A 10,000-nucleotide genomic window follows, 5' to 3' on the forward strand; every position below is an offset into this window, starting at 1 on the left:
CACCCCGCGGGCCCACGCGTGTGGGTGACACACACATGACCCCACACACATGTGCGGCGACCCCAGGCCGCCCCTCCCACAGGGCCCACGCGTGTCAGTGACCCTAGGCTGGACCTCCCGTGGGCACATGACCCCACACATGCATGTTGGTGACCCCAGGCTGCCCCCCGCGGGCCCACGCGTGTGGATGACACATGGATGACCCTGCACACAGGTGTGGCGACCCCAGGCTGGACCTCCTGCAGGTCCACGCGTGTTTGGTGACCCCAGGCAGCCCCTCCGCGGGCCCATACGTGTGGGTGACACACGTATGACCCCGCACACATGTGTGGCGACCCCAGACTGCCCCTCCCACGGGGCCCACGCATGTCAATGACCCCAGGCTGGACCTCCCGTGGGCCCACTCATGTGGATGACACATGCATGACCCCGCACACGCGTGCAGTGTCCCCAGGCCGCTCCCCACGGGGCCCACACGTGTGGGTGACACACGCATGACCCCGCACACATGTGTGGCGATCCCAGGCCGCCCTCTTATGGGCCCCACGTGTGTCGGCAACCCCAGGTTAGCCCTCCCGTGGGCCCACGCGTGTGGATGACACATGGATGACCCTGCACACACGTGTGGCGACCCCAGGCTGGACCTCCTGCAGGTCCACGTGTGTTGGTGACCCCAGGCCGCCCCCCCGCCAGCCCCCCCGCGGGCCCACACGTATGGATGACACACGCATGACCCCGCACACGCGTGCAGTGACCCCAGGCTGGACCTCCCGTGGGCACATGACCCCACACATGCATGTCGGCGACCCCAGGCCGCCCCTCCCGAGGGCCCACGCGTGTGGGTGACACACGCATGACCCCGCACACGCGTGCAGTGACCCCAGGCTGGACCTCCCGCGGGCACATGACCCCGCACACGCATGTCGGTGACCCCAGGCCGCCCCTCCGCCGGCCCACGCGTGTCCGCGCTCCCCACCTCTCGGGCCGGAAGTCCTCGGGCTCGGCCCAGCGCCCCGGGTCGTGGTGCAGCGCGTACACGGGGACCGTGACGACGGCGCCGCGGGGCAGGGACACGCCGTGGAGCGTCACGTCCCTCCCGCACACGCGGTCCACGCGCGAGCACACGGGGTAGAGGCGCAGCGTCTCGCTCACCACCATGTCGACGTAGTCCAGGGCCTCGAGCGACTGGTAGGTGGGGGGGCCTGGGGGGAGGGGCGGGGGGTCAGGACACGCGGGGGTGGCGGTGGGTGTGTGTGTGCGTGGGTGTGAGTGTGTGTGTGTGTGAGTGCATGTGTGTGCGTGTGTGTGCATGTGTGTGCGTGTGTGTGCATGTGTGTGCGTGTGTGTGTGAGTGTGTGTGAGTGTGCATGTGTGTGCATGTGTGCTCATGTGTTCATGTGTGTGAGTGTGTGTGAGTGTGTGTGAGTGTGTGTTAGTGTGCATGTGTCTGCATGTATGTTCATTTGTGTGCGTGTGTGTCTGCGTGTGAGTGTGTGTGAGTGTGCATTTGTGTGCATGTGTGTATGTGAGTGTGTGTGAGTGTGAGTGTGCATGTGTGTGCATGTGTGTGCGTGTGTGTGTGTGCATGTGTGTGCATGTGTGTGCATGTGTGTGTGTGTGCATGTGTGTGTGCATGCGTGTTTATGTGTGTGGTGTGTGAGTGTGCATGTGTGTGCATGTGTGTGCATGTGTGGGTGTACATGTGTGTGTGGGTATGTGCATATGTGTGCATGTGTGTGCATGTGCATGTGTGTGCGTGTGTGTGTCTGTGTGTGTGAGTGTGCATGTGTGTGCATGTGTGTATGTGAGTGTGTGATTGTGAGTGTGCGTGTGAGTGTGCATGTGTGTGCATGTGTGTATGCGAGTGTGTGTGAGTGTGAGTGTGCGTGTGAGTGTGCATGTGTGTGAGTGTGCATGTGTGTGTGAGTGTGTGTGAGTGCATGTGTGTGCATGTGTGCATGTGTGTGCGTGTGTATGTGAGTGTATGTGAGTGTGCATGTGTGTGAGTGTGCATGTGTGTGCATGTGTGTGTGTGTTTGAGTTCATGTGTGTGCATGTGTGTTCGCGTGTGTGCACGTGTGTGTGGGTTTACCTGTGTGTGCAGGTATGTGCATGTGTGTGTGAGTGTGCATGCATGTGCTAGTGTGATTGTGTGTGGGTGTATGTTTGTGTGTGGGTGTATGTGGGTGTTTGTGGGTACCCACACACACCAACATAGATGCACACCCACACACACACATACACCAAAATACACCAATACACACGTACCCACATACACCCGCACACACACACACACATACACCCACATACACCCACACCCACATACACCTGCACACACACACACATACACCCACATACACCCACACCCACATACACCCACACACACACAAACATACACACACACAGACACCCCCTGCCCCTCCCAGGCCCCGCCCCCGCCCCGCCCCGGCCCCGCCCCCCGCACTCACGCCCCCGGGCAGCGCGGCGTCCACGGCGGCCTGCAGCCTCGCCTGCACGTGTGGGCGCGTGGCGAGCGCGTGTAGCATGAAGGCGAGGGTGGAGCTCGTGGTGTCGTAGCCCGCGAAGATGAAGAAGATGGACTGAGCCAGGATGTCGGAGTCCGTGAGCGCTGGGGGGCGGGGGTGGGGATATACATGTGTGTGTACATGTGTGTACCTGTGTGTGTATGTGTGCATCTGTGTGCATGTGTGTGCATTTGTGTGCATGTGTGTACATGTGTGTGCATGTGTGTGCATGTGTGTGCATGTGTGTGTCTGTGTGTGTGCATGCGTGTGTCTGTGTGTGTGCATATGTGTGCGTGTGTCTGCGTGTATGTGCATGTGTGTCTGTGTGCATGTGTGTGCATGTGTGTACATATGTCTGTGTGCATGTGTGTGCATGTGTGTGCATTAGTGTACATGTGTTTATGTGTGCAGGTGTGTGCGTGTGTCTGTGTGTGCATGTGTGTGTCTGTGTGTGTGCATATGTGTGCGTGTGTCTGCGTGTGTGCATGTGTGTCTGTTTGTGTGCATGTGTGTGCATGTGTGTGCATGTGTGTGCATTAGTGTACATGTGTTTATGTGTGCAGGTGTGTGCGTGTGTCTGTGTGTGCATGTGTGCGCATGTGTGTGCATGTGTGTGCATGTGTGCGTGTGCATGCATGTGTTTGTGTGTGTCTGTGTGTGTTTCTGTATGTGTTTGTGTGTGTCTGTGTGTGTGTCTGTCATGTGTGTCCGTGTGTGTCTGTGTCTATGTCCATGTGTGTGTACCGAGAAGCCATGTGTGTCTGCGTTGTGCTCACGAAGGCACGACAAGGGCTCCGTGTCCCCTCGCAGAGGTGTGAACACTCACACACACGCGTGTTCATGCGTGTTCACGAGTGTTTCCACCCCTCCTTCGCTCACCACCACGGGGCTCCGTGTCCCCCAGCCGAGGTGTGAACATGCCCCCACACACGTGTTCACGCATGCTCACACGTGCCCTCACTCAGCTTCACAGAGTTCCGCGTCCCCTCGCAGAGGTGTGAGCACACACACACACATGCGTGTTCACGTGTGTTCACGCGTGCCCTCACTCACCTCCACAGGGCTCCGTGTCCCTTAGCGGAGGTGTGAACAGGCCCACACGTGTGTTCATACGTGCCCGAGGGGTAAACACCCACACACGCGTGTTCACGCGTGTTCACACGTGTCCTCGCCCACCCCTCACGGAGGGGTGAACATTCATCCACGCGTGTTCACGCCTGTTCACGCGTGTGGACCCCCGCCCTCGCTCACCTTTCCCGGGCTCCGCGTGCTCCTGGGCGTTCAGCATCAGCTGCAGGAAGTCCACGCGGTTCTGCGGGGGAGGGGAGGTCACGTGTGTGGTCACGTGTGTGGGCGGGTCAGGGCAGAGCGAGAGTCACGTGCGTGGGCGGGTCAGGGCGGGGTGAGGTCACGTGTGTGGGCGGATCAGGGCGGGGGGAGGTCACGTGTGTGGGAGAGTCAGGGCGGGGGTGAGGTCACGTGTGTGGGAGAGTCAGGGCGGGGTGAGGTCACGTGTGTGGGAGAGTCAGGGCGGGGTGAGGTCACGTGTGTGGGAGAATCAGGGCGGGTGAGGTCATGTGTGTGGGAGAATAAGGGCGGGGGGGAGGTCACGTGTGTGGGAGAATAAGGGCGGGGGTGAGGTCACGTGTGTGGGAGAGTCAGGGCGGGGGTGAGGTCACGTGTGTGGGAGAGTCAGGGCGGGGTGAGGTCACGTGTGTGGGAGAATCAGGGCGGGGTGAGGTCACGTGTGTGGGAGAGTCAGGGCGGGGTGAGGTCACGTGTGTGGGAGAATCAGGGCGGGGTGAGGTCACGTGTGTGGGAGAGTCAGGGCGGGGTGAGGTCACGTGTGTGGGAGAGTCAGGGCGGGTGAGGTCACGTGTGTGTGGGAGAATAAGGGCGGGGGGAGGTCACGTGTGTGGGAGAATCAGGGCGGGGTGAGGTCACGTGTGTGGGAGAATCAGGGCGGGGGTGAGGTCACGTGTGTGGGAGAGTCAGGGCGGGGTTGAGGTCACGTGTGTGGGAGAATCAGGGCGGGGTGAGGTCACGTGTGTGGGAGAGTCAGGGCGGGGTGAGGTCACGTGTGTGGGAGAATCAGGGCGGGGTGAGGTCACGTGTGTGGGAGAGTCAGGGCGGGGGTGAGGTCACGTGTGTGGGAGAATCAGGGCGGGGGGAGGTCACGTGTGTGGGAGAGTCAGGGCGGGGTGAGGTCACGTGTGTGGGAGAGTCAGGGCGGGGTGAGGTCACGTGTGTGGGAGAATCAGGGCGGGGTGAGGTCACGTGTGTGGGCGGGGCAGGCCCGGGCCCCTCCCCCGGGTCGGCCATGTTCACGTGTATTCACGCCCTCCCACGTGCAACGCGTGTTCACGCCACAGGCCCCGCCCCGCCCCCACCCCTCTCTCCCCGCCCCCCACGTGTGTGCATCAGGGTAACAGCACAGCAGAGAAGAGTAACAGCACAGTATAGAGTAACAGCACAGTATAGAGTAACAGCACAGTATAGAGTAACAGCAGAGCAGAGAAGAGTAACAGCACAGTATAGAGTAACAGCACAGTATAGAGTAACAGCACAGTATAGAGAAACAGCACAGCAGAGAAGAGGAACAGCACAGCAGAGAAGAGTAACAGCACAGTATAGAGGAACAGCACAGTATAGAGTAACAGCACAGTATAGAGTAACAGCACAGTATAGAGTAACAGCACAGTATAGAGGAACAGCACAGTATAGAGGAACAGCACAGTATAGAGTAACAGCACAGCAGAGAAGAGGAACAGCACAGTATAGAGTAACAGCACAGCAGAGAAGTGGAACAGCACAGTATAGAGTAACAGCACAGTATGAGAGTAACAGCACAGTATAGAGTAACAGCACAGTATAGAGTAACAGCACAGCAGAGAAGAGGAACAGCACAGTATAGAGTAACAGCACAGCAGAGAAGAGAAACAGCACAGTATAGAGTAACAGCACAGTATAGAGTAACAGCACAGCAGAGAAGAGGAACAGCACAGTATAGAGGAACAGCACAGTATAGAGTAACAGCACAGTATAGAGAAACAGCACAGCAGAGAAGAGGAACAGCACAGTATAGAGTAACAGCACAGTATAGAGGAACAGCACAGTATAGAGGAACAGCACAGTATAGAGTAACAGCACAGCAGAGAAGAGGAACAGCACAGTATAGAGTAACAGCACAGCAGAGAAGTGGAACAGCACAGTATAGAGTAACAGCACAGTATAGAGTAACAGCACAGTATGAGAGTAACAGCACAGTATAGAGTAACAGCACAGTATAGAGGAACAGCACAGTATAGAGTAACAGCACAGTATAGAGTAACAGCACAGCAGAGAAGGAAAGGAACAGCATAGCAGAGAAGAGTAACAGCACAGTATAGAGTAACAGCACAGTATAGAGGAACAGCACAGTATAGAGGAACAGCACAGCAGAGAAGAGGAACAGCACAGTATAGAGGAACAGCACAGTATAGAGTAACAGCACAGTATAGAGTAACAGCACAGCAGAGAAGAGGAACAGCACAGTATAGAGGAACAGCGCAGTATAGAGGAACAGCACAGTATAGAGTAACAGCACAGCAGAGAAGAGGAACAGCACAGTATAGAGTAACAGCACAGCAGAGAAGAGAAACAGCACAGTATAGAGTAACAGCACAGTATAGAGTAACAGCACAGCAGAGAAGAGGAACAGCACAGTATAGAGGAACAGCACAGTATAGAGTAACAGCACAGTATAGAGTAACAGCACAGTATAGAGGAACAGCACAGTATAGAGGAACAGCACAGTATAGAGTAACAGCACAGTATAGAGTAACAGCACAGCAGAGAGAAGAGGAACAGCACAGTATAGAGTAACAGCACAGCAGAGAAGAGGAACAGCACGGTATAGAGGAACAGCACAGTATAGAGGAACAGCACAGTATAGAGGAACAGCACAGTATAGAGGAACAGCACAGTATAGAGGAACAGCACAGCAGAGAAGAGGAACAGCACAGCAGAGAAGAGTAACAGCACAGTATAGAGTAACAGCACAGCAGAGAAGAGGAACAGCACAGTATAGAGGAACAGCACAGTATAGAGTAACAGCACAGTATAGAGGAACAGCACAGTATAGAGGAACAGCACAGCAGAGAAGAGGAACAGCACAGCAGAGAAGAGTAACAGCACAGTATAGAGTAACAGCACAGCAGAGAAGAGTAACAGCACAGTATAGAGGAACAGCACAGCAGAGAAGAGAAACAGCACAGTATAGAGGAACAGCACAGTATAGAGTAACAGCACAGCAGAGAAGAGTAACAGCACAGTATAGAAGAGTAACAGCAGAGAAGAGAAGAGGAACAGCACAGTATAGAGTAACAGCACAGTATAGAGTAACAGCACAGCATAGAGTAATAGCACAGTATAGACTAACAGCACAGCATAGAGTAACACCACAGTTTAGAGTAACACCACAGTATAGATTAACAACACAGCAGAGAAGAGGAACAGCACAGCAGAGAAGAGGAACAGCACAGTATAGAGTAACAGCACAGTATAGAGTAACAGCACAGTATAGAGTAACAGCACAGTATAGAGTAACAGCACAGTATAGAGTAACAGCACAGTATAGAGTAACAGCACAGCAGAGAAGAGTAACAGCACAGTATAGAGTAACAGCACAGTATAGAGTAACAGCACAGTATAGAGTAACAGCAGAGAAGAGTAACAGCACAGCAGAGAAGAGGAACAGCACAGTATAGAGTAACAGCACAGCAGAGAAGAGGAACAGCACAGTATAGAGTAACAGCACAGTATAGAGGAACAGCACAGCAGAGAAGAGGAACAGCACGGTATAGAGGAACAGCACAGTATAGAGGAACAGCACAGTATAGAGGAACAGCACAGTATAGAGGAACAGCACAGCAGAGAAGAGGAACAGCACAGTATAGAGTAACAGCACAGTATAGAGTAACAGCACAGTATAGAGTAACAGCACAGCAGAGAAGAGGAACAGCACAGTATAGAGTAACAGCACAGCAGAGAAGAGGAACAGCACAGTATGAGAGTAACAGCACAGCAGAGAAGAGGAACAGCACAGTATAGAGGAACAGCACAGTATAGAGTAACAGCACAGTATAGAGGAACAGCACAGTATAGAGAAACAGCACAGCAGAGAAGAGGAACAGCACAGTATAGAGGAACAGCACAGTATAGAGGAACAGCACAGTATAGAGGAACAGCACAGTATAGAGGAACAGCACAGTATAGAGTAACAGCACAGTATAGAGTAACAGCACAGTATAGAGAAACAGCACAGTATAGAGTAACAGCACAGTATAGAGAAACAGCACAGTATAGAGTAACAGCACAGTATAGAGTAACAGCACAGTATAGAGTAACAGCACAGTATAGAGTAACAGCACAGTATAGAGTAACAGCACAGCAGAGAAGAGGAACAGCACAGTATAGAGTAACAGCACAGTATAGAGTAACAGCACAGCAGAGAAGAGGAACAGCACAGTACAGAGTAACAGCACAGCAGAGAAGAGTAACAGCACAGTATAGAGGAACAGCACAGTATAGAGTAACAGCACAGCAGAGAAGAGGAACAGCACAGTATAGAGTAACAGCACAGTATAGAGGAACAGCACAGCAGAGAAGAGGAACAGCACGGTATAGAGGAACAGCACAGTATAGAGGAACAGCACAGTATAGAGGAACAGCACAGTATAGAGGAACAGCACAGTATAGAGGAACAGCACAGTATAGAGGAACAGCACAGCAGAGAAGAGGAACAGCACAGCAGAGAAGAGTAACAGCACAGTATAGAGTAACAGCACAGCAGAGAAGAGGAACAGCACAGTATAGAGGAACAGCACAGTATAGAGTAACAGCACAGCATAGAGAGAACAGCACAGTATAGAGGAACAGCACAGCAGAGAAGAGGAACAGCACAGCAGAGAAGAGTAACAGCACAGTATAGAGTAACAGCACAGTATAGAGGAACAGCACAGTATAGAGGAACAGCACAGTATAGAGGAACAGCACAGTATAGAGTAACAGCACAGTATAGAGTAACAGCACAGTATAGAGTAATAGCACAGCAGAGAAGAGTAACAGCACAGTATAGAGGAACAGCACAGCAGAGAAGAGAAACAGCACAGTATAGAGGAACAGCACAGTATAGAGTAACAGCACAGCAGAGAAGAGTAACAGCACAGTATAGAAGAGTAACAGCAGAGAAAGAGAGAGAGGAACAGCACAGTATAGAGTAACAGCACAGTATAGAGTAACAGCACAGCATAGAGTAATAGCACAGTATAGACTAACAGCACAGCATAGAGTAACACCACAGTTTGAGAGTAACACCACAGTATAGATTAACAACACAGCAGAGAAGAGGAACAGCACAGCAGAGAAGAGGAACAGCACAGTATGAGAGTAACAGCACAGTATGAGAGTAACAGCACAGTATAGAGTAACAGCACAGTATAGAGAGTAACAGCACAGTATAGAGTAACAGCACAGTATAGAGTAACAGCACAGTATAGAGAGAACAGCATAGTACAGAGTAACAGCACAGTATAGAGGAACAGCACAGCAGAGAAGAGGAACAGCAGAGTATAGAGTAACAGCACAGTATAGAGGAACAGCACAGTATAGAGGAACAGCACAGTATAGAGTAAACAGCACAGTATAGAGGAACAGCACAGCAGAGAAGAGTAACAGCACTGTATAGAGTAACAGCACAGTATAGAGTAACAGCACGGTATAGAGTAACAGCACAGTATAGAAGTGTAACAGCACAGTATAGAGTAGCAGCACAGCAGAGAATAGTAACAGCACAGCAGAGAAGAGGAACAGCACAGTATAGAGGAACAGCACAGTATAGAGTAACAGCACAGCAGAGAAGAGGAACAGCACAGTATAGAAGAGTAACAGCAGAGAAGAGAAGAGGAACAGCACAGTATAGAGTAACAGCACAGTATAGAGTAACAGCACAGCATAGAGTAACAGCACAGTATAGACTAACAGCACAGCATGAGAGTAACACCACAGTTTAGAAAGTAACACCACAGTATAGATTAACAACACAGCAGAGAAGAGTAACAGCACAGTATAGAGTAACAGGACAGCAGAGAAGAGAAACAGCACAGTATGAAGAGTAACAGCAGAGCAGAGAAGAGTAACAGCACAGTATAGAGTAACAGCACAGCATAGAGTAACAGCACAGCAGAGAAGAGGAACAGCACAGTATAGAGAAACAGCACAGTATAGAGTAACAGCACAGTATGAGAGGAACAGCACAGTATAGAGTAACAGCACAGCAGAGAAGAGGAACAGCACAGTATAGAGGAACAGCACAGTATAGAGTAACAGCACAGCAGAGAAGAGGAACAGCACAGTACAGAGAAACAGCACAGCAGAGAAGAGGAACAGCACAGTACAGAGTAACAGCACAGCAGAGAAGAGTAACAGCACAGTAT

The 10,000-nt window shown here is 52.5% G+C and overlaps 1 protein-coding gene across 1 annotated transcript in view; it reads right to left on the reverse strand.

Moving 5' to 3' along the window:
* The window catches only part of LOC132650527 (cytochrome P450 3A19-like), a 189,734-nt gene that overhangs the window by 4,467 nt on the left and 175,267 nt on the right, over positions 1 to 10,000 (reverse strand). The window contains 3 exon segments of the mRNA XM_060375855.1: positions 977 to 1,202; positions 2,465 to 2,629; positions 3,777 to 3,837. Coding sequence (XP_060231838.1) covers positions 977 to 1,202; positions 2,465 to 2,629; positions 3,777 to 3,837 — 452 coding nt within the window.

The sequence above is a fragment of the Meriones unguiculatus genome (genome assembly GCF_030254825.1).
Source record: "Meriones unguiculatus strain TT.TT164.6M chromosome 13 unlocalized genomic scaffold, Bangor_MerUng_6.1 Chr13_unordered_Contig_107, whole genome shotgun sequence".
Classification (NCBI taxonomy): Eukaryota; Metazoa; Chordata; class Mammalia; order Rodentia; family Muridae; genus Meriones; species Meriones unguiculatus.